At 49.8% G+C, this 22,032-nt stretch overlaps 6 protein-coding genes across 6 annotated transcripts; 3 read left to right on the forward strand and 3 right to left on the reverse strand.

Moving 5' to 3' along the window:
• Positions 1 to 92: 92 nt before the first annotated feature.
• Positions 93 to 3,635, forward strand: FOBCDRAFT_297325 (p115 like vesicle tethering protein; the record flags this gene model as incomplete). The annotated part of the gene is made up of 5 exons (XM_059611909.1): positions 93 to 1,190; positions 1,241 to 2,472; positions 2,523 to 2,800; positions 3,373 to 3,473; positions 3,549 to 3,635. Coding segments are annotated over exons 1-5 (2,679 nt in total), but the record flags the coding sequence as incomplete, so codon positions are not given.
• A 253-nt stretch (positions 3,636 to 3,888) lies between these two features.
• Positions 3,889 to 5,898, forward strand: FOBCDRAFT_49004 (S-adenosyl-L-methionine-dependent methyltransferase). The gene is made up of 3 exons (XM_059612218.1): positions 3,889 to 4,643; positions 4,697 to 4,813; positions 4,867 to 5,898. The coding sequence occupies exons 1-3, from the start codon at positions 4,076 to 4,078 to the stop codon at positions 5,739 to 5,741; spliced, it is 1,560 nt and encodes a 519-aa protein (XP_059467768.1). The 5' UTR covers positions 3,889 to 4,075; the 3' UTR covers positions 5,742 to 5,898.
• FOBCDRAFT_140994 (OPT oligopeptide transporter protein-domain-containing protein) lies at positions 5,872 to 8,133 on the reverse strand (the record flags this gene model as incomplete). The annotated part of the gene is made up of 6 exons (XM_059608114.1): positions 5,872 to 6,059; positions 6,114 to 6,328; positions 6,396 to 6,550; positions 6,603 to 7,713; positions 7,769 to 7,890; positions 7,945 to 8,133. 6 exons carry the CDS (start codon positions 8,131 to 8,133, stop codon positions 5,872 to 5,874), a joined length of 1,980 nt encoding a protein of 659 aa, XP_059465628.1.
• Positions 8,134 to 8,453: 320 nt separating this feature from the next.
• On the reverse strand, positions 8,454 to 17,681 carry FOBCDRAFT_188104 (RAVE protein 1 C terminal-domain-containing protein). The gene is made up of 10 exons (XM_031188167.3): positions 17,214 to 17,681; positions 13,777 to 17,159; positions 12,933 to 13,043; positions 12,685 to 12,873; positions 10,338 to 12,626; positions 9,834 to 10,280; positions 9,535 to 9,781; positions 9,231 to 9,481; positions 8,946 to 9,174; positions 8,454 to 8,894 (listed from the first exon to the last, which is right to left on the reverse strand). The coding sequence occupies exons 1-10, from the start codon at positions 17,368 to 17,370 to the stop codon at positions 8,671 to 8,673; spliced, it is 7,527 nt and encodes a 2,508-aa protein (XP_031035432.3). The 5' UTR covers positions 17,371 to 17,681; the 3' UTR covers positions 8,454 to 8,670.
• Positions 17,682 to 17,854: 173 nt separating this feature from the next.
• On the forward strand, positions 17,855 to 18,230 carry FOBCDRAFT_229804 (uncharacterized protein). Its single transcript, XM_059609816.1, has 3 exons — positions 17,855 to 17,966; positions 18,015 to 18,110; positions 18,169 to 18,230. The coding sequence occupies exons 1-3, from the start codon at positions 17,901 to 17,903 to the stop codon at positions 18,187 to 18,189; spliced, it is 183 nt and encodes a 60-aa protein (XP_059465629.1). The 5' UTR covers positions 17,855 to 17,900; the 3' UTR covers positions 18,190 to 18,230.
• FOBCDRAFT_229806 (tRNA synthetases class I-domain-containing protein) lies at positions 18,231 to 21,808 on the reverse strand. The gene is made up of 3 exons (XM_031188165.3): positions 21,694 to 21,808; positions 21,131 to 21,575; positions 18,231 to 21,075 (listed from the first exon to the last, which is right to left on the reverse strand). The coding sequence occupies exons 2-3, from the start codon at positions 21,557 to 21,559 to the stop codon at positions 18,289 to 18,291; spliced, it is 3,216 nt and encodes a 1,071-aa protein (XP_031035430.2). The 5' UTR covers positions 21,560 to 21,575; positions 21,694 to 21,808; the 3' UTR covers positions 18,231 to 18,288.
• Positions 21,809 to 22,032: the final 224 nt, after the last annotated feature.

Here is a 22,032-nt window from a genome sequence, read left to right on the forward strand (position 1 = left end):
AATTATGCAGCAATGGAGTTAGCATGCCTGCTCCCATCTTCTCCTGACAAGCTGGCCAGAATTAAGAAGCCAATACCTAGTGTTGACTAATTAGGATAGCTTCCTCAGTGATCTTCACCAACAGGAAAGACGTTATTAACAGTCGCCGGAAGGGCTCCATGCAACCTCTCGAAACCTTTTGAGCCATATGGCATTGAGGCGCCGCAATCATGTTCTCTATTGCCAGCGCCCCGGCGAAACAATCGGTTGGTGAGACCATCGACGTTCTAAGCGGTCGCCTCAGTTCAGCAACCTTGTTAGAAGACCGAAGAGCTGCAATTCTGGGTCTTCGTAGCTTTGCCAAAGATTATCCAGCTTCTGTAGCTTCGGGTGCCCTACGAAGTCTAATAGGGAGTCTAAGCAAAGACGGTGAAGATGTCGACACCGTCAAAGTGGTACTCGAGACGTTGTTAATGCTCTTCAACCCTAATGAAGATAGTCCCGAAGCTTCGGAGGAGATCGCCCTATGGTTGGCTGACGAGTTCACTCAACGCCAAGAGAACATTACGTTACTGCTCGATTTCCTCGAAACAAACGATTTCTATTCCCGTCTATATTCTTTGCAATTACTAGCCGCCATACTTTCCGCACGTACAGAACGCACTGAGGAATGTATCTTTACTGCTCCCCTCGGTATACCACGGCTGGTTTCCGTCCTCGATGACCAACGCGACGCTATACGCAACGAAGCTATCATTCTCCTGACCTACCTCACACCAACATCGATCGAAATACAGAAGCTGGTGGCTTTTGAGAATGCTTTTGAGAGATTGTTTGCCATCATCGAAGCCGACGGAGCCCTCGTAGAAGGAGGTCGCACCGTTGAGGACTGCCTGATCCTTCTGGCCAACCTCCTCCGATCAAACAGCTCAAACCAGGCACTGTTCCGGGAGTCGGGCTGCATGAACCGTTTGGCGGATTTGTTAGGTCGAGTTCTGAAACCTCAAACTGATGGGTCTGAGATCGCTTCATGGGCAGCAGCGCAACGAAACCGAAATGTTTATGCTTTCCTCGCTGTCATTCGTCTATTTGTTGTCAGGGGCTCCGCGGGTACTTCGTTGAATCAAACAGCTATATGGAAACATGGCCTTGCCTACCACATTCTACAACTGGCCTTCAGCCATGAAGCGCAAACACAAATCAAGGCTGAGGTTCGATAATCTGATTGCTACCGGAAGACCATTTCGTTGACATCATATAGGCTCTGATCACTTGTGGTGACGTGATTCGGCAAAACGCACCGCTTCAGGAGACATTTGCTCAGATGATGGTTTTGTCTCCTCTGGCAAAGACTGGCACGGCCGATGGACAGGCCAGCCAAGGCGAAAAGGTATTCGTTATCGACGGCTTATTAGACCTGACATTGTGTCTGCAGGACCTTCAAGAATTCGATGTCCGTTTTGCGGCGGCTGAGTGCTTGCAAGCTTATTTTGCACATCATCCAGCTGTCAGACTGCATTTTCTTGGCCGGGCCATTGAAGGACATCAATCTGGGGCCAACGAGTCTTCCAACGTTTTGACAGTTCTTCTGCAGCCTTCAGTTGAGTCCTCGGATCCATACAGGCAATGGTTCGCTGCTGTGATCACTTTCCATCTCTTGCATGAAAACTCAAAAGCCAAGTCAGAAGCCATGGGCTTGACCGAAGGTGATTCGGAAGACGGGGAAGAGGTTGTGACAGCCATTCAAACTCTTTCAGCTCACGTTACGTCAGGCCTTCGTCGAGGCGACGATACGCGGGTTTTGGTCGGTTATCTTATGCTACTCTTGGGCTGGCTTTTCGAGGATCTCGATGCGGTGAACGACTTTCTCGCCGAGGGAAGCAACGTTCAAAGCCTAATTCAAGCTGTTTCACAGCCTCCAGCCATAGGCGGGGGCGAGATCGTCCAAGGACTGTGCACAATGTTGCTTGGTGTTGCTTACGAATTCTCAACAAAAGACTCACCAATCCCAAGAGCAACATTACTCTCTATCTTGACGGCTCGCATAGATCGAGATGTATACCTAGACCGCCTATCAAAACTTCGCAGCCACCCTTTTATTCGTGATTTCGAAGTCTTGCCTCAAAAGCTAGATGCTTCGTCTCCAGGGCGACTCCCTGATGTCTTCTTCGACAGGGAATTTGTTGAGTTCTTCAAGGACAACTATAGCCGAATAGCACGTGCTATTGACAGAGAGCCTGGCATGGAAATCTCTGTTGTAACCAACGGTGTTCAGAAAGGTGTCTCGAGGGAACTTGTAGACTCTCTCAGGAGCCAGGTCGAGGAAAAGCAGAATGCTGTGAACGAGATCCAGGAAAAGCTAGCAGTACTTCAGGGGCAGCTAGGCCAGGAACAGGCGGATCATCGCAGATCAAAGGAAACCGCTGCTCTAGAAATGCAACGGGTCAAAACTGTGAATGAAGGGTTACAAAAGCATCATAGCGAAGAGCTGCGGTAAGTGCCACCATTATCAACTTGTGTTAACCCTGCTAAAACGGCTACAGGAAGCTTCAGGGTCAGTTGGCGTCCAAGGAGAATGATCAGCGTAAGCAGGTTGCTCAATTACAATCTCAATATTCGATCAAGGAGAACGAGTATCAAAAGCAAATTGCTCAGCTGCGTTCACAACAAACAGCACAAGAAAGCGATCATCAGAAGCAACTCGAACAAGTCCGGAAAGCGGCCGAGGCCGAAGCAGAAAAGATTAGACGGAGGACGGATGCTGAAGTGGCAGATCTCAAAGCGAATATCAGTCGTCTCGAGGTTGTTCTGATGAAGGTGCGTGCCTGTTATCCCAGCCATTAAGGTTTGTACGAGTGCAGTCGGCTAACATTGGCTCAAACATAGTCCCAAAAGGAGTACAATGCACTACAGCTGCAACGCAAGAACGAGATAGATATGCAAAGAGAGAAATATGAGAAGGTGCTAGGGCACCTTCGTCAGGAATACGAAGATTTCAAGACCCAATCCAAGGCTAAAGCAGATGAAAAACAAGCCAAGTTCAAAGTGGAACTGCAAAGCCTCTGCGATAGAAAAGATGCCGAGATAGACGCTTATCGAGAGCAGAGTCAGGTGGACCTGGAGCAGCAGAAATTGAAGACCAAGGAAGCAGAGGAGAAGTGCCAGAGCCTCGAGAAGCAACTGAGTGGAGGAGACGCTGGAAAGAAGGACTTGGAGGCTAAGCTCAAGAAGGTATGTGATTATCAATCTGTCTTGATCGAAGATACTCAAGAAACTCACATGTCTCACAGATGGAATCGGAACTATCAGCTGCCAACAAAGCCAAGGACGCAGCCGAAAAGCAACTATCAGAATCGAAGGAAGCAGCAAAAGAGGAGACTAGGAAGGCTAGAGAGGCGACTGAGAATAAGCTGCAAGAGTCAAATGAGGCTAGGGAGACCACTCAGTCCGAACTTGATGACCTCTTGATGGTATTTGGCGATTTGGAGGAAAAGGTGGCCAAATACAAGGCAAGTCAAGAAACGCGGTGCTCATATTTGCATGCTGTATACTGACTGACATGACCGCAGGCTCGTCTCGTTGAGCTCGGAGAAACCGTATCAGACGGCGAAGACGATGATGATGAGGAAGACGATGACGACGACGACGATGAAGACGACGAAGAGTCTGAGAATAACAATGACGAAAAGGAAGAGACGAAACAGAAGCCGAAGGCCAAAAAATAAAAAAGGTACATCAGCAAAGTCGTCAAACAGACGGACAGACAGAGATATATGCGATATACCCCCTTACAGACATATCATATATATTAACAGCAAACACCTCGCGGATTGCATCTGGCAGGTTACCTCGCCTTGCCTGTGCCTTAACTTTCTACCTGTCATGACCCAGAAAAAAATTCCCCAACAGGGCATAGCCTTCTCCAATCACCGTGATCCCACAAAATATTCTCCAAGCTAAGGTAGCTAACTCGGTGCAAACCAAACCAACCAACATTCAATACTGGCCACTCGAGTTCTTCGTTCAAATTTTCGTCTTCTCCTAAAGGAATTCAACTTGGTTTGATCTGGCCTGGTCTTACAGTGAAAGGGGGAAAATGTCTACTCACGAATCTATCTCTGATGAGGGCGAATGGCTCGACCTGGAGTCGGATGAGGAGTCAATCCCCATTACATCCTTCTTCAGCGCCCAAACTTTCCCTACTGTTGCCGCTATGCTCGAGGATAGCAGCAAGAACCATGGTTTCAGCTTTGCCGGCTATGTCCAAAAGCTTCAGCTTGACTTTCACGGTGCTGTCAAGCTCGTCAACTTTGTTCGTGATAATGTAAAGAATGGCACACCATTGCCCAAGGAGATCTCTGCCAAAGACCTCGAAGGCGAGAAGTACCTTCAGCCTGTTCTGGAGAACGATGCTCTCATCTTTTCTCTGGACGAAGTATTGGAGAACATTACCAACGACCAAGCAACTGGATACAACGATGGAAATCTCAAAGCCCGTAACAGGGAACTGGAGGAGGAGCTCGAGAAGCTCAGAGATCAATTTGCCAGCTACCGCTTGACGGTTCAGCAGACACTTGATAAGCGATGGGGCGATGATACCGAGACGGCTGCAACGGAGAAGAAGGATGACTCTGCCTACTACTTTGAGTCTTACGCTGCCCATGGTACATCCCACCACTTATCGATATCTTGATCTGTTTATACTGACTGTGTCCAGAAATTCACGAGACCATGCTGAAAGATACCGTACGAACTGATGCGTATCGTGACTTCATCTACAACAATAAGCACATCTTCAAGGACAAGGTCGTTCTCGATATCGGATGTGGCACGGGTAAGCCTAGTTATGATTTTGATCTTGATTCAACACTAAAGGTTTTGACCTAGGTATTTTGAGCATGTTTGCTGCAAAGGCTGGCGCTAAGCAAGTCATTGCTGTTGACAAGTCAGACATCATTGTCAAGGCTAGGGAGAACATTTTCCACAACGGTCTGTCCGACGTTATCACAACTCTCAAGGGCGCCATCGAGGATGTCAAGCTGCCTGTAGACCAGGTCGATATTATTGTCAGCGAGTGGATGGGCTACTGTCTTCTCTATGAGGCTATGCTTCCAAGTGTCTTGTATGCTCGAGACCGTTACCTGAAGCCTGATGGTATTCTCGCGCCCAGCTCTGCCACAATCTGGATTGCCCCCATCGCAGACCCCGAGTATGTTTCAGACCACATCTCTTTCTGGAGAGATGTTTACGGCTTTGATATGAAGACTATGCAAGAAGGCATTTACGAAGAGGCCCGTGTCGAGGCCATGCCACAAAGTTCTGTCTGTGGTGAACCCTACCCCTTCAAGGTGCTTGATCTCCATACCGTCAAGACCGAGGATCTTCAGTTCAGCGCCACGTGGTCGTCGAAACTCACCCGTGATGTCGAAAATGTTGACGGATTCCTCATTTGGTTCGACAACTTCTTCACGACATCCAGAAGCGACCCAGTGCCCCCTGCCGAGACAACACCAGAGACCTGGGACAAGAAAGACCATGGAGGCGTCGCGTTCACTACCGGCCCTTCTGGAACTGTCACACACTGGAAGCAGGGCCTTCTTCTCGCTCCTCCAGAGGCCAAATCATCTGCCAAGTCGCCCCAGAGTCTCTCCGGAGATATCGTTTTTGCGGCAGCTGATGACAATGCCCGAGCGCTGGTTCTCAGGGCTTCTTGGACAGATTCTGAGGGTGGTTCAAGGAAGCACTCATGGCAGCTGAAATAGACGCATCTTTTATCAGCTTGGACGCGGCCAGCAAAGTCTGAGAAGATGGTGTCTCCACGGGTCGAATATAGTATGTGATGCAGTCACAGATGAGGAACATCCAGGCCTTGCAGCAAGAGGTTTACAATGCTCAGGAAACCCTCGCCAAGAATGAATCCCTAAAGGGGTCAGGATGGTTTCGACATGGACTGGACAAGATACGTACTGAAGCAAGGATGATTAGAGGGGTCTGCGTCCGTCGCGCGATATGAGTCCAGTACCATGCAAACAGACCGCCAACGGTTCGAGCCAGCGTGAAAGATGGGACGTTATACATGCCTTGTCAGGTGTCAGCAATAGTATCTCCCTCGGGGCCACACATAGTCAACTTACCAACGGCGACAGCAATGCCACCAGGAATCAGAGGCCGCCATCTCTTACCGATAGCGAGCGTTCTGGTGATAGTGGCAACTGCGAATAGAACCGCAGTTCCAATGGCCCATTCCTTGACGCGATATGGTAGCCCAGAACCTGTGACAAGCCTTGCAGTGAATATCCAGACGTAGGCGGTTGGTACCTGGAAGAGATCACCAGGAATCATATATACGCTGCATTTCAATTGTGTCAGCCAGGTCCTCTTTCTAGTATGAGATGGCGAAGTGATAGGTTACCCACCTCGTGTAGACACGGTAGATGAATGCACTCAGAACAGCACCGACGCTTGCTCCAATGACTTGACCCCAGAATTGGGCTTTCGGAGCTGCTCCCAGTAAGTGCCCAGTTTTCAGGTCCTGCATGAGATCGCCAGCTTGTAAAGCACCAGCTTCGGACTGTGGCAGATTAGAATATTTGCTTGAATATGAAGGCATAGGAATTACTTACTACGGCACCAGCGATCAGGTTGATCAAGACACTGGACTTGTGAGTCTGAGGGATGATAAAGGCAAAGAATAGCTGCGCAAGTTTGCTAATGCCAGATACGGGGTTCAAATCCGTCTCACCCAGCGCCCTAACTCCCATGATGCTTAACACTAGAGCCATGAGAACAGCAATAGTGGTGGCATAGAGCGGTACAAGGTCACCAAAGACAAAATGAATAGTGAGGACGCACAGAGCTATCGAAGCAAGAAGGCCGATCGCTACCATACGGGGCCCAATGCGCTGGTGCGGAGGAGCATCCTCCTCATCATCATCTTGGATAGGGGCATATCCATCAGCTCCATAGCGCCTCTGAGCAGGCTCAGTCTCGTTACTCAAGAGTGGTGAATAGTCATGGCTCAGGTTCTTCCACAGGCCAGAGACGCCATGTTCCTGTACTCTCTGACGTAGGGAAGACATAATCCCAGTAACCTTTTGGCTGGTAAAGATTCCGCGGAGGGCAACGTAAGCAAGGCTGACGATTGCATCCGCTAGCATAATAGCCAGCGAGATCCAAATGATCCATCCCTTGCTACCACGTTCCCAATCATCAACATCTCCAGGCGCCCATCCCCGAGATTTGGCCAGAGGACTGAGGATTCCCCAGCCAACTACAGCACCAAGAAGCATATGCAGCGTCGTTTCGGTCCCCATGATGATTCCCTGGCCGATATAAGCAAAGCTGGGGTTAAATGTCCAGAGCCATGTGTGAGCTGCGGCAGAACCAAAGATTGGCAAATTGCGCAGTATAGGGAAAAAATATGTCGCCAGAGTATAAAGCCCAGAGCCGCCAAAGCACAAAAGTAACAGTTTGATATTGGCTGCCCAGTCTCCTTTGTCCGACACGTCATCTCCAGCACTCTGTTGATGCTCCTGATCCGTAGCAGCTCGGCCAATGGCGTCTGGTTGAAGAGGCTCGTCACGAGGAACGAGGCTTGCAAAGCCGCCTTTAGCAGCAGCGTCAAGCTCGTCTTTTGTCGATTGGCGACCTTGTCCGTGCAATACTGAGATCAGTACGGCCGTACTGAATCCACTGGGAAATTTGAGGCGCTCTCGGATGATGACTTGCTTACGTCTGATGGGTATCAGCAAGCTTGAAGCAGAAAGACACGGGTCATATAATGGCTTACAGGGGAACAGCAAAGACGACGCCAAAGTAGCAGAGTCCCAAAGACCAGATGATGAGCTGCCAGGTACTCAGATTGATCGGGCCTTGCTCATCTTGAGCCAAAAGATAGTTCAATGCCGGGATCTGCCTTGCTAGTCAGAACAATCTCTTGGTATAATATGAGTCTAGATGACATACAACACCAACGAAGCCGCATCCAAGTGGCATAATAGCCATGCCACAAGCTACGCTCTGGAGCAATACGTTCTCAACAGGAGAAAATGGAAACCTCAGATGCGGTGCAAGGAGCCTGAAAATACCAAAGCCCATGAGACTCGCAGGCATTGACATGATGGAAACCCATCCTGTCTGCAAGCCAAAGTACATATTGGAGAAGCAGATGATGGTGCCAACTGCGAGACCAGCTACAACGCCTCGCAGCGTGAAACTGCGCCCTGGAATCACGCGTGTCGCCATTTTTTATTTTTTTTTTTTGGCTGGGAGCAGCTAATGAATGACGATGTTTGGTTTAGAGACGCGTTGAGAGATGGTTGTGACGTTAAGTGAGATGAGATAGGTAGTTGTATTACCAAGCGAACCAAACCCCACATTCCGCTATCCGGGGAGACTTTCCGCTATTGACTTATCGGTTAATTTACCTACTATCGCATCGACCTCGTAAGATAAGTACTTAATAAATAGGTGCCTTCCAAGTAGAGATACTTTTATTACCACTGAAATATTAACTATACTTGCTATCGTGTTTGCAGCATAGCACTACGAATCAACTCCTCCTAGCCTTAGCTCCACTGCCTTGCCATGAAAAAGCCATACATCATGAGCTTCAGCGTACTTACATGAGGCTCACTATTGAGTAATACACACACATCGCCGCCTCTTCAATACCACAACTCAACAACCCTATCAGAAGCCGAAACTGTCGAGCAGAGACCCAGCATCTGGTTCTTCAAATGTCGTGGGTGGTGGTTTGACCGTCTTCTTGTTCTCCCGGTGAGAGTCAAATTTAAGAGTTGGTGAAGGCAAGTCGGCAACCACCAAAGAGCTTCTCCGGCGAAGCAGCTTCAGAGGGTTGACCTCTCCACCAAGGCCAGTTGCTCCAGGTGACTGTTGGAACTCCCAATTACGTACTATTTCACAGTCAGTGAACATGTGCTTGGTACTTGTAGTCTCGCACTCACCTATATCCAATCCCAAAAGATCGCATCCCATTCTGTCATATAGCTTGGCGCTGTGCAGCACAAACTCCCACTCAACTTTCGGAGTAATCTTAGATGCTCCTCTCAAAGTTTGCAGAGTCTGGTGACGTAAATGCGAGTAAAGGACAACCAAGGCAGGGTCATCAGTCAAAAACAATCGAGACTTGATGTCAGGTGAACAAGGTGTTTCCAAAAGAGTATACACCGGTGTCTATCAACATGTCAGCGATTCAGCTCGTATACAAAACTTCACAGATCACAACGTACAATAAGTGCTCGTACGGCCACATCTTTACGGCCGAGCATCCAGAAGGCCCATGCAGCCAGCCAGCGGTTACCCTCCTGCGCTGCTAGTGGGAGCACTGTATCTTGAAGAAGACGGCGCAAGACAGGACCGTCATCGCCTTCATAGACGCGCGATATTGTGATGGCTAATTGCATGTCTTTCAGCTGATTCAGACAAACCTGAACAGCGTCGTGAAGGTGGTCCGCAAGAAGGAAGAATGCCGCAGCATACTCTGTTTACAATCAGCATTTGTACCAGAAAGCTGGTACCCCAAGGATATCTTACCGAATCGCCGCCTACTAAGCAAGGCATAGGCATTCTTGAGTGCTGCCGATCTCCATTTAGGGTCTTCAAAATTGTTTGCCAACAGGCGTTGAGTGGCTGCCTGCTCCTTGTTCCAGTTTGCCATTCTCCATAGACCTTGGAGGACCGTCTTCTTCCGGAGTGCGAGGTAGTAAAGGCTGCAGTCAACCGGGTTTTTGACCTCGTTCTTTGTGTACTCGTTTCTGGCGATCAGCTCGAATTGAGCTTTCTGGAGGATGTTAGCTACCGGAACAAGTTCGTCAAATCCGAACGGTCTTTACCAATGCAGTAGGATCAGTGAGCCACATGAACAGGCCACTTTCACGAGCATGTTCCCAAAGCATACTACCATGGTTCTGCCGCGATACAAAGTCAACCAGAATATCTTGGCTGTTGGAGTGGAAAGCCCAGTTGATTTCACGCCATGAGAGGTGCATCTCGTTGGTGCGTCCTTTGCGGAGGGCATGTTGACGGAACAGCAGCATGAATCGAGCACCATTCTCGTCCATCGATCGCCGATGTCGCTCAACAAGGGCAACGCATTCAATAATATCAGCGAGTTGAATCTGTTCGTGTCCTGAGAGTTGGATGATATCGATCTTGACGAGCTTCTCGTTGATCGAGACCGCGGTTTGCTCCGTGAATATGTCCTCGTCATCGGTCTCATCCGTGTTGTTTCCATTCAGATAAGCCCCAGAAGACTTGTCAACAGCTAAAGTATGACTTTGCTAAATAATTGGATTAGCATGGCCTGTTGTCCTCGGCATGATCGAATTGTCACTTACCTCGGGCATATAGAATTCGCTCAAGTCCATTCCTAGGTAGTCATCCAGCGTTTCGCCGTTAATGTGGTATTTCAAGGTCTTATGCAAAGCCACCAAAATGCGTCTAACAAGGGTCGCCTTCCCTGAAAGGATGCATTGCATGAGAAACTGGGGATGGAAGACTGGTAAGGGGCCGTTAAATCTTTGAACAACCTGGAATAAGTCTAGTTTGCCATCTTTTCGCAGAGGAAGACGCAGATCCGTCTTCATAGACTCGGAGATTCCAACGTGCCTGTCCTGCACAAACATCTGGTTGCCGGCACCAATAATCAAGTGGCCGTCGCCCAACCAAGTTGAGTCTCCGATTGGGTGAGGTGTGAGTTCTCGAATGCTGATCTCACGAATTTGTGCCCATGCTGGGCCCTTGTTGAGATAATCAAATCGCATCTGAGAGAGGAGGATGATTCGGTAAGGGAAACCAACGGCGAGAATAGACTGGCCATCGGGTGTTGATGTCCAGTCAAGATCTTGAATCACCTGGTGTTCTTGAAAGTTATTCTCATATTCGAGACGAGCACCGCCAATGTCCCAAATTGTTAATTGCGATCTCGACGAATTCACGAGGGCAGCTTTCTTCAATGTACTGCCACTGACCAGTGCTGGCTCAGAAACTCCCGTCTCCGTGGTACACGTCGATAGCCATCCAACGCTTCGCTGTTCAGGGTCAACTCGTGCAGTCCAAAAGTCCACACGGCCCGTGTGTGTATAAGAAATGGCAACATCTCGAGCGAATATATCGAGAAAGCCCGAGACAATGGGCTGCGAACCGGCAGGATCAACTGGCAACACATAGGCCAGATTCTTTATGTCCTTGATTTCAAAGCGACACAGTTCCTCAACATTGGCTCCGGCTGTTGTCTTTGGGTCATCAAAGTAGCGAGGCAGTTGAACCTCCCATACGATACCGTGTCCTTCTGACGTTATCGTCGCAATATGAGCAACGGTATAGTTCTTGACATCTGACCGAGGCAGAATGATGAGGCACAACGGTTTCCCTGACACCTCGTAGTCACACTGAGAAAGGGCATTAGCTCGACTTGTCCTGCAATCCCATAGCGAGAATGTGTCATGGCGAAGGAAAACCACAAAACGCCCCTTTCTCAGCACACAGATGCGATGTATGTGACCCTTCTCGGGGATAACGCTCCCTCGTGTCAAGGTCAGGCCTGACTTGTCGCGTGGGCTCAAAATATGTTTCCACACGATACTTTCACCGTCTCTGGTTCGAGAGACCACCGCTCGCCCGCTGAAATTTCGGACAATCTTGGTAATTGAAGTCGAATGTCCAGACCAGATTGTTTGAAGGGCGAGGCGTCGATCATTGGTCATGGGATCAAAGAGATCGGCAACGCTTCCAGTAAATACGCCTATTCTTCCATCGAATGCATGTAACATAAAGTGAACCTTGCCACTCCCCTTATCGCAATACGTTTGAATCTCCGTGTGAGGCGTGTCTTGAGCCGGAAGAAAGTTATCGAGAAGCTCAAAATGGACATCCTTGACTTGAGCCACCTTGAATAAGGTTGGTGAATTCGCGGTACTACTGCCAACATTCTCGAGCGCCCATGCCGACATGATGCCCTTCCCATCAAGAGCTATACATATTTCTGGATTCTTAGTCGCGACTGCTACTAGGTGATCAAGGGCAACGGGGTCGTCGGTGGTTGAGTCGTCAGACATTCGCGCCTGAACAGCTTGTTCTACAGAGGCTGTGAAGTCTCGCCCGTCAAGAACCAGAGCGAAGCGCATGTCCAAGCCCTCTGGGTTCTCTTGCGATGGCGCACAAAGATCCACCTGTCCCCATAGCTGCCAATGCTTCCCGTCGGGTGTGTCGGTAGGTGTCCAAACTCGTATGCATTTATCGAGACATGTGGTGTATAGAACATTGTCGGAGGCCTGCTCAACATGGAATGGTCTGCGCCATCTCACAGATGTTATAATATTTGGATGTCGGAGGTATGTGAGATCGAATCGGACTTCGTCAGCACCAAAGTTGAGTCTCCTCCAGACCTTGATCAAGTGGTCATGATGGCTGGACGTGGCAATGTATCTCGAATCGTATGACAATAAGGCATATTTGGCGATGCTCGGCAGCTTCTTTTGCCAGAGACACCTCGGTTCGGTCTTGGTATCGAAAAGGGATAGGTATTGTGTACCCAACAACAGCTCCTCGGAGCTGCCCCAGGATAATGTACACGACACGTCTTCGGAGTTCGGATAAGGAATGTCCAAGGTCGATTCGAGAGCCCACTAATAGAGTCGTGAGCTGAGTTTCTTAAGCATCTATCATGAAATCGGGAATTGGAACCTTCAAAGTGTCTTCGCGCGACCCGAATGGCTTGTACAGACGGACTTGGGTCAATGTGCAAGTAGCGATCTTGCCTGTCGCTTCGTCGAATGCGATAGCTTCTAGCGGTTGTTCGCCTTCATCGTAAACTGTCTGTAGAATCCCGTGGGATCCTTCCAAGATCGCAAAGGCGCTGCCTGTGATGTATACCTATGCAGCATCAGCTCATCAGCTGAGTTCAGAGCTCAGGAGTAGAGCTTGGTACTTACATTAATGTGTCGCGAGTCCCAGTAACCCGAGGCAAGCCCTTGGAGCCTCGAGCGCGGGTTGCCCGGCAAGACGGCCTTCATGCTATTAAGGAGAACAATTTGCGCGCATCTCTAAGGAATTGTGATGGCGCTACCCTATATTTAGGCGCAAAGGAGAGGAGCTTGAGGTGTGACAGCTGAAGCTTTGGTGAGCTAAGTCACCAGAGTCAATCAATGCAATAAACGGAGTAGACCCCAGCGTGATTAGAGGTGACGTGACCCCCCCAAAAGCGACCCCCCCACACCCCGGCTCATGCACAAGAACCCATGACGATAAATGCCACCCTAGACATCTTCAATTACAGAAGCTAAATATAATTTGGCCATTGGAAGAGTGTTGATGATGCTTTCCCACGTCCAGATTACATAAATAGAACTTTCGAGTATATTAACATCCATGTAATGGTTTCGGGCATCATGGCTCGAGGTTCACAACATGGCACATTGCTTATCTACACTGCTAATAACGAGAAGACACCCACTCTATCCGCGTGGACATGATATTCACCTCTGCTCAAGCAAACTCATGCCAAGTAACAAATTTTTCAAGATCAGCAAATTTCATAAACTATTGCCTATCCAACGCCATCGACGTATCGTCGCTATGCATTCACATACAACAATAACACTAACAGAAAGGGGTATCCTTTTATCAAACAAGTCATCCAACGTCAGAGAAACACATCCAGATCATCCACAGCCAACCCAACTCTTGCAAACCGTCAAAGCCAGCTTCACACATGCTCCTCCCTGATGTATATACTAATAGCCATCCTGATGGACAGGGTTATTGGTTTGTACTCACACGGCCACGCAGATGATCCCCTCTTGGCAATCCTGGTGGCCCAGATTGTGGTGTAGCCGATAGTGTTCTCGGTGGTTGAATACGCACAGATCTTGTCGCTGGCGTAAACTTAGTAGTGGTCTGTCGCGGAAGTCCAAATCGTGTGGCAGATGGTCTCGCGCCCACGGATTTGCTGTTGATGACTGGAGAGTTTGGCTCCGGCGAGGAAGGCAAAGGTCCGATCGTACGCCCATTTGGAGGCCTGATCCCAAATGATCTCGCAACTACTGGCCGCCGTGAGGGTTCAGGCCGGCCAGGCCCTGCTGTGCTTGCCAGGTCCTGGTCAAACTCGGGGTCACGACCCTGGGTATCTCGCTCTAAATGCGATGGGACTGGTGCCATTGGTGTCGTTGATGGCAGACCTGAGAACTGGCCAGGTCCTCGCGAAGCAGGTCTCAAAGATGGCGAGGCTGGTAGCTCATCATCTTCATCGCCAGCTAGCGAAAACGCCTCATCATTCTCGTCCGCCTCTCGGAGCGGAGCCATGGATCCTGGTGGCATCATAGTCGACATGGAGAATGGCTGCCCAGTCCATCTAGTTGGTGTCTCAAGCGGTGTACTGGAGTAATCAAAGCCCCTATCATTGCGACTGGCCAGTGACCGCCTCCCAGACAACGCTCGCCAACTTCCGCGTGGCCATGCAGCCGGCACAGATTGTGGCTGTGGGCGAGTTCCAGGAGCCATGGATCGAATTCTATCGTCCCGTTGACGCCAATATTGCAGTACGCGGTTACGCCTTTCGCGTTCGTGCTTCCTTTGAACTTCAATTGCTGTGTGACCCTGTCCACTTTGTTGTAACGATGCAATTGACCAGGACTTGAGGGACTGCCGTTGCTTGTCGGCTGCCCAAAGCTGCCAGGCATCTGTATCCCGCTGCTCAAGGTCGACGGTGTACACTTTCCAAGCTTCTAACCATCCCTCTGCATGTTGCAGTTTAGCTTCTTGCATGCGTCTTTGGTCAATGTCCGCTTGGCGTTTCCATGTATCAGTAATTAGGATAACCTTTTGGGTATCTTTATGGGCTCGCAACTCTTGTATCAAGTCGCCCCGTGCCCGATCCTCCGTCGCCAATGCCCTCCATCGATCGACAGCAGCAAAGAAATTGCGTTTCTTTCGAGCAGAAGAGACTTGGGTATACCTAGCCATCAGATACCTCTTGACCTGCTGCTTGTCTTGGTCCCTACGACTCTTGATCGCTCGATCAAAGACTTGCAACAATCTAGTAGCTCCGAGATAGAGTTGAGCTCGATCTCCCAAACGTGCCATGTGTGACGAATCACGCTTAAATTGCCTGAAAGTCCTTACAACATTGGACTTTGCTTGCTCCTCATAAAACTCTTCTGCTCTTCGGCCCATGTCCACATCCTGTTCGGCGCATTGGAACCATCGGTCGAACACTCGCGTCACTTGAAGATACTCGCGCCTCCACTGGAATGCCTGGGCTCTTGCCCTCAAGTTCCACGCATCGAAAGCAAGGTTTGCCTTCTCAATCATCAATCGCTGGCGGTACCCGACCGCCCTTCGACTGATCTCAGCTTGATCCCACCATTCTCGAAGATATGTGAAGGAGTGCTGAATATCTCCAATTCTTCTGGCAGTGTTATATAGTTGGCTTTCATTTTCTGACATGCCCTGCCATTTGTGAATGGCATCCACTTGGAGTCGCAAAGTCGTTTGGGTCTGTATGGCTTGACTGAGAGCCTTGTCATGAGAAGCCTGTGACAGCCACTTTGACATAGCTCGTGTCCTACTACGCGAAGCTGTCATTTGACGGCCGAGGTGTTTGAGTCGGTGACAAGACCATATATCAAGGACTCGCTGGACTCTTCTCTGCTCGTAAGCCCGAGCAGCTTCTATCGCAGTGGCCTGTAGACTTTTCTCTTGGGCGACAATACGTTGCCACTTCTTCACAACCACGGCTGCCCTCATGTGGTCGGTGGTAGGCTCACGGAGTGCAGGGGCTTGGCTCCATGATCGGAAATAGCGAAATCGTATCATATGCCGTCTTGCAACGGCGTCTCGTTCAAGGCGACGTGCGGTGCGGTCAGCCCAATGGTTGAAGACCTTGCTTGCGAGGTAGATCTCACGAGCTCTGGCGGCCTGTTTGAGGAGGCGGCTTTGTTCTCTTTCCGAATCAATCTGCTGCTCGGGTGTCAAAGGGCCTTCTTCAGCGGGTTGTTCGCGTTGGGATATTGTATTTCTAGTGCGCTCTTGGGTCACAGGATGATGAACAATTGTGCCTTCGTTGTTAGTTACAGTGTTAGATCGAGCCCTTGTGGTTGGAGAATGGACTTCTGGTGGATTTTGGATCTGTGTATGTTGAGAGGGTTCTGCTTCAGGTTCGTCGAGTTCTTCAGGCTCTTCGGGCTCTTGAAGTTGCTGTGGAGGCTCCTCAACTGGGCTGTGGGGTAATTCATCATCACCGTGGCGCGATGGCTCGTCAAAGTGCTCCTCTTGTGGCGCACTCCCTTGGATTAAAGAAGTCGTAGATCGTATAGCACTACTTAGAACGGAAAGGGGTCGATGCATAAATGACTGAGCGGAAACCGGCCTTGTGTGCATATCTGTTGGGTCTTTGAGCGAAGTTTGAGTGTGTGGCTCGAGTCCATTGACTTGTGAAGACGTCACTGTTTGATGCCCGGTCACTGGTGGTCGATCTTCAAAAGGTTGAGCTTCAAAGTTCCTCACATCGGCTGAAGCTTCTTCGGGAATGCTCGGAAAAGAAGGGATCCGTTGTGCAGGTTGTGCTCGACGACTCGCAACCAGAGAGCGCCAGCGATTCATGGCTGAAGAGACAACCGCCTTTCGCATTTCCTCATATGCGCCCTCCTCCTCCTCCTCGTCGGTCTCGGAAAATTCCAATTCATCCTGGGGGTGAGGTTGCGATCCTGGCGGAGAGACTGATGGTGATGGTGACGGTGAAGCTGAAGCTGGTGATTGTGGGACTCGCGGTCCAGTCGGGGCATGGCCGTTTTGTAGGCCTTTTTGTGGAGTTGTTTGCTGGCGCGAGATGGCATGGCTCTGGCGACTCGATGAAGATACTGCGGGAGATGTAGAGGCTGAAGTTCGCGGCGACGCCGTAGTATTATCTCCAAACTCTAAAACGATTCCCATTCGACTGAGGATAGCTTGGAACTTGTCGAGCAAGTTGCCATCGCCTCGCTCACCGCCTACGCGGAAGACAAAAGTCGACAAGTGGTGATCTGAATCGGGGTCAATTCCATAGGTCGGGAGTACGACGTCATATGCCTTGAAGAGCGCAGCAGCAGGGAGAGGTTTCGGTTCAGGCGCTGAGTCGAGCAATTCCTGGGCAGCGACGACTACGGCGTGCAGCGCAGCGATGTCTAGGCCGGTCGGTCAATATCAGGTCGACACAGCATCGCAAAAATGATACGGACCTTCGTTGGAGTAGTATGGATCCTGGCTAGAGGGTGCCCGACTGGCATTGCTCGAGCGGCCATCATCAGACGGTGAGGCCGCTCTCTGCGCAGCCGGAGACATCGATGCTGCTGGTGAAGTCGCATTTGAGCCCTGGCGAGAGATGTCGGAGGACATGGACAGATAATTATTGGCGAGCTGCCCACATCCGTCATTGACCCATAGTCAAGAAGTCGGTGTGCAATGAAGCGCGAGCAGTTCTGTTCTGTTGTTTATTTATTTAGTTATTTGCGGCGAGCTACCACAAATTTGCGAACAGTCAAACTTCAGTTGACTTCGAGTATTGCGCTTCAGTAAATCGGATTATAAAAATGTAAGAATAGAAATCGACAAAGACGATGCTAGCGGCGCTTCAAGAATTGCACTATCGTATTCGACGAGGGGGTCGTATCCAAACAAAGCGCAATCTGAGGTCCAATCTGACAGAAAACGCACGCGAATTTGCGCGGTCGCGATGCCAACGGCCAACAGCTCGGACGTGTAAAGTGGGTGGCTGGTGCGGACACGCCTCATGGGGCTTGATAGCCGTACTGTGTTATTCGATGATCCATCGACACTGTATGAGCAATACTATTTTCAGTCTCATAACAACTTCAGCAACTGGCCATTCATTGTCTTCACTCATCTCCTTCTCTCACAAAGTCACCATGAACCAGCAAAGAACTCGTCCCATTCAAAAGTTTGCTAAAGCAGTCTCACAATGCTCCGTCGAGGTCTGAATTCTCTTGTCATACCTGCATCAAATCACTAAAATCTGGTAGGCTACGGCATATGGCAAGTGTATCGTTGCCGACTATAACGCTGTCCACAAGGATAAGTGTGCCAAAGAGTTTATGAGGCTCAAAGATTGTTATTTAGTACGTCCTCCTATCTATTCGCCTCTTAACGGCGACAAGTCTGACACTGTCACTCAAGGCTGCATCCAAGAAAACATGATGCACTCATATAGCCACAAACAACACACTTTTAATCGAACTTTTTTTTTTTTTTAATAATTTATCTCCTACATAAACTTGAATTTTGTTTCCCGAAGATTTACAGCTTGAGTAATCTCAACAAAAATGTTGCCTGTTGGACCTCTTGCTCCTCCTCTGCAATAAGACCCTCAGTCTGTGGTTCCGCTCCAGTCTCTTCTAGTGGTCGGCGCAAGACCTTCTCAAACACTGGATTCTGGGACTTGAAGGCACCAGACAAGCCAATATCTTCAGGGTCTGTAATGACACGGTACTCCATCTTAATATCGTCCGTTGGCACGAGACCTGCCTTCTTTCGAAGTCTCTGTACACGGTTGATGATCTCACGTCCTAGACCCTCAGCTGCCAGCTCAGGGTGAATCTCAGTGTCCAGGATGGTGAGCACATCGCTATCAGTGTTGATCTCCAAGTTCTTGGAAGACTCATCCTCCTTGATACCTCTGCGCACAACGAGATCGCCCTCTTCCAGACGAATACCGTCAACAAAGATTTCCTTGTCGCGGACGTATCCCTGGACCTGCTCGCTGGTAAGGAGAGGCAGCCCCTTCTTTACGCGGGCCATATCCTTCTTGAGCTTCTTTCCAAGAACAGGCCAGTCGGCAGTGACGCTGTATTGGACGTTGTACTTGGCTTCGTCGCTCGAGAGCACGAGGTCTCGCACATTCAACTCCTCGCTGATATACTTCTCAAGGGATTTGACATCCTCAAGATATTGAGGATCGGAGTGAATTACCACCAGTGTCTTGAGAGGCTGCTTGAGGCCAATGGTACGGCGTTCACGCGATACACGAGCGAGCTCAATGACGCGCTGCATGCGACCAACACGTCGCTCCACCTCCTCATCGAACAACTCTTCGCGGACATCGGGGAATGGCAGGAAGTGCACGCTTCGGGGATCTTCGCTTTGGAGCTCCTTGGGAATGTGAGGTAGAAGCTTGAGGTAGATGTTGTCAGTAAGGAAAGGGGTGAAAGGTGCCAGTCCACGGCACAAAGTGAACAACACTTCGAAGAGGGTGTTCAGGGCATGGAGGGTATCGTCGAGACCGTTCTCTCCCTTGAGTCGCTTTCGATTGAATCGAATATACCAGTTCGTTGTGCTGTCAATGAGACCAAGGAGCCTGGGTACGACAGTGTACAAACGGTATGAGGCCATCTCCTTGTTCACGAACTGAAGAAGGCTTTGGCAAACTGCCAGAACCCAGCGGTCCATGACATTGGTGTTGCTTGACTCCAACTTCGGATCCCAAACGAAGTCCACGCCCTCTGCCTTCTGAAGCAGAGCAACTTGACCCTCGAAGAACTTGTAGCTGTTCCACAACGGTAAAAGGACCTTCTGAACGACCTCCTTGACGCCAGACTCCTTGAAGCGGAGGGGCTCGGCTCGCACAACAGGAGAGTTGATAAGGTAGAGTCGAAGAGCATCAGAACCGTACTTGGACATGACGATAGAAGGGTCAGGATAGTTTTTGAGACGTTTCGACATCTTCTTGCCATCCTCTGCAAGCACAATACCGTTGACAACACAGTTCTGGAACGGCGACTTGCCAAACAGGTGAGTTCCCAGCACTGTCAGTGTGTAGAACCATCCACGGGTTTGATCCAGACCCTCAGCGATGAAATCTCCGGGGAACGACTGGTTGAACTTATCAACATTCTCGAAGGGGTAGTGTTGGCTGGCATAAGGCATACTTCCAGACTCGAACCAGCAGTCAAACACTTCCTCGATACGCTTCAGTTGACCCTTGCCCATCTTGCTGGGAATAGTGATATGATCAACCTTGTCGCGGTGAAGATCAGACAGATCACCCTCATATCCACTCAGTTCACGTAGCTCTTGAACACTTCCAATGCACACTCTCTCCTCCAGATCATCGCTGACCCAAAGAGGGATGGGAGTACCCCAGTATCGGTTTCGGCTCACGTTCCAATCACGAGCGTTGGCAATCCAGCTGGCGAATCGCTTCTCCTTGACAAATGATGGAACCCAGTGGGAACCCTCGATGTTCTTGAGCATGTCGGGGACGATGTTGGGAATGCGGATGAACCAAGAGGGAACGGCCCTGTAGATAAGGGGAGTATCCGAGCGAGGGCACATGGGGTACGAGTGCTTAAGCTGAGACTCGTTGGCGATGCGACCGGCGTTCTTGAGGTGCTTGATGATGTGCTTATCAGCCTCCTTCACATGCAGGCCCTTGAAATCGGAGACTCGGTCAGTGAAGTGACCGGTGTCGTTGACGGGGTCAGGAGGTGGTCGCTTCTCGGTAATGATACCTGCGGCTGCAGCAACATTGTAATCGTCCTCACCAAACGCCGGTGCCTGGTGGACGATACCCACACCACTGTCGTCTGTAACGTAAGTTGCGTTCAACACCTTGAAGGCAATGTCCTTGAACTCCTCGTAAAAGTAGTCGAAAGGGGGGGTGTATTTCCATCCTAGCATATCCTTGCCGAGAACTGTTCCGAGCTTCTTGAATTTAGCCTTCTTGGGATCCTTGTATAAGGTACCAAGGAGCTTCTCGAGAAGGATAAAAGTCTTTCCTGTCTTCTCATCCAGAATCTTAACATACTCGAAGTCAGGGTGAGCTGCGAGACCAAGATGCGATGGCAGTGTCCAAGGGGTGGTGGTCCAGGCGAGCAGGTTAACTTCAGGATCGTCGACAAGGGGAAATGTGACGACAACTGCAGGATCAGTGACATCTTGGTAGTTCTGGTTGGCCTCGAAATTGCTCAGGGCGGTGGTGAGAACAGTAGAGTAGGGCATAACTCGGTGTCCTTGGTAGACCTGGTCCTTGTCGAACAGTTGCTTGAAAACCCACCATTCAGACTCCATGAACTTGGGGTCCATTGTCTGAAGGAGCGCGGTTAGCTATCTGGCTAGGGATATAGAGTGTATGTTTCTTTACCTTGTAATCGTTGTCGAAATCAATCCAACGTCCCAAACGCTCAATGGTGTGTCGCCATTCGCCGGCATATCGCATGACAATGGATCGACACTCCTCGTTGTACTTGGCGATACCGAGTTCCATGACGGCAGCCTTGCCAGAAATTCCCAGCTTCTTGTCAATCTCATGCTCAATGGGCAGACCGTGTGTATCCCAGCCAAAGCGTCGCTCGACGTGGTAGCCCTTCATGGACCAGTAACGAGGGATAACATCCTTGATGGTGGAGGCCAAAAGATGGCCGTAGTGAGGCAGACCGGTTGCAAAAGGAGGACCATCATAGAAGGTATATCGAGGGCGTCCTTCGGACAGTTCAACCTGTCGCAGGAAGGCATCGATTTCCCGCCATCTTTGGATGATGGCCTCCTCTTCTTTCGGGAAGTCGATCGACATGATTGTGATGGTTCGCCTGTAAGAGGAGGTGTTAGTGGACAAGTTTTGAACGAGATGGTATGAAGGATCATAGAAGAGGCGTAGTCGTGTTTAAGTAGCTAGGGGAATAGGCAAGAAAGAAATGTTTGACTCACCGGCGATTCCTTGAAAGTGTCACTATCTGCGACAAACCGTTGATGGAGGGGCAAGTTTAAGAAAAAAGGCAGCTCGCTTACCCGCTCGCTATGGTGGGTGAGTCAAGTAAGAGCGACGGAACCGGAGGTGGGGTCAAATTTGTGCCCCGCGTCTACCTTAGTTCCATGGAGGGGTTCAAGGGTTACCTATCATAATCACAGCACTTTCTGTCCATGGTTGCTTATAAGCATAAACAATAAATTTTAATAGTTCGAATTAGAATGAATTTATATATAAATTACCTGGAATACTCTAACTATCTTATTTTTAAAGATTTTCCTCAAGCAAAGATGTCTTTT

This window comes from Fusarium oxysporum, chromosome VIII, assembly GCF_013085055.1.
Source record: "Fusarium oxysporum Fo47 chromosome VIII, complete sequence".
NCBI classification, from domain to species: domain Eukaryota; kingdom Fungi; phylum Ascomycota; class Sordariomycetes; order Hypocreales; family Nectriaceae; genus Fusarium; species Fusarium oxysporum.

What these genes read in the sequence shown, in the direction of transcription:
- FOBCDRAFT_229804 (XM_059609816.1), top strand. Translation starts at nt 17,901, where the DNA reads ATGAACCAGCAAAGAACTCGTCCCATTCAAAAGTTTGCTAAAGCAGTC. An exon ending in TCTCACAATGCTCCGTCGAG is followed by an intron (nt 17,967 to 18,014) that starts GTCTGAATTCTC and finishes AAAATCTGGTAG; the next exon opens with GCTACGGCATATGGCAAGTG. An exon ending in GGCTCAAAGATTGTTATTTA is followed by an intron (nt 18,111 to 18,168) that starts GTACGTCCTCCT and finishes CTGTCACTCAAG; the next exon opens with GCTGCATCCAAGAAAACATG.
- FOBCDRAFT_49004 (XM_059612218.1), top strand. Translation starts at nt 4,076, where the DNA reads ATGTCTACTCACGAATCTATCTCTGATGAGGGCGAATGGCTCGACCTG. An exon ending in TGAGTCTTACGCTGCCCATG is followed by an intron (nt 4,644 to 4,696) that starts GTACATCCCACC and finishes GACTGTGTCCAG; the next exon opens with AAATTCACGAGACCATGCTG. An exon ending in CGATATCGGATGTGGCACGG is followed by an intron (nt 4,814 to 4,866) that starts GTAAGCCTAGTT and finishes GTTTTGACCTAG; the next exon opens with GTATTTTGAGCATGTTTGCT.
- FOBCDRAFT_188104 (XM_031188167.3), bottom strand. Translation starts at nt 17,370, where the DNA reads ATGTCCTCCGACATCTCTCGCCAGGGCTCAAATGCGACTTCACCAGCA. An exon ending in TCCATACTACTCCAACGAAG is followed by an intron (nt 17,160 to 17,213) that starts GTCCGTATCATT and finishes CGACCGGCCTAG; the next exon opens with ACATCGCTGCGCTGCACGCC. An exon ending in TCACTGATCCTACTGCATTG is followed by an intron (nt 9,782 to 9,833) that starts GTAAAGACCGTT and finishes AACATCCTCCAG; the next exon opens with AAAGCTCAATTCGAGCTGAT.
- FOBCDRAFT_229806 (XM_031188165.3), bottom strand. Translation starts at nt 21,559, where the DNA reads ATGTCGATCGACTTCCCGAAAGAAGAGGAGGCCATCATCCAAAGATGG. An exon ending in ATTTCGACAACGATTACAAG is followed by an intron (nt 21,076 to 21,130) that starts GTAAAGAAACAT and finishes GCGCTCCTTCAG; the next exon opens with ACAATGGACCCCAAGTTCAT.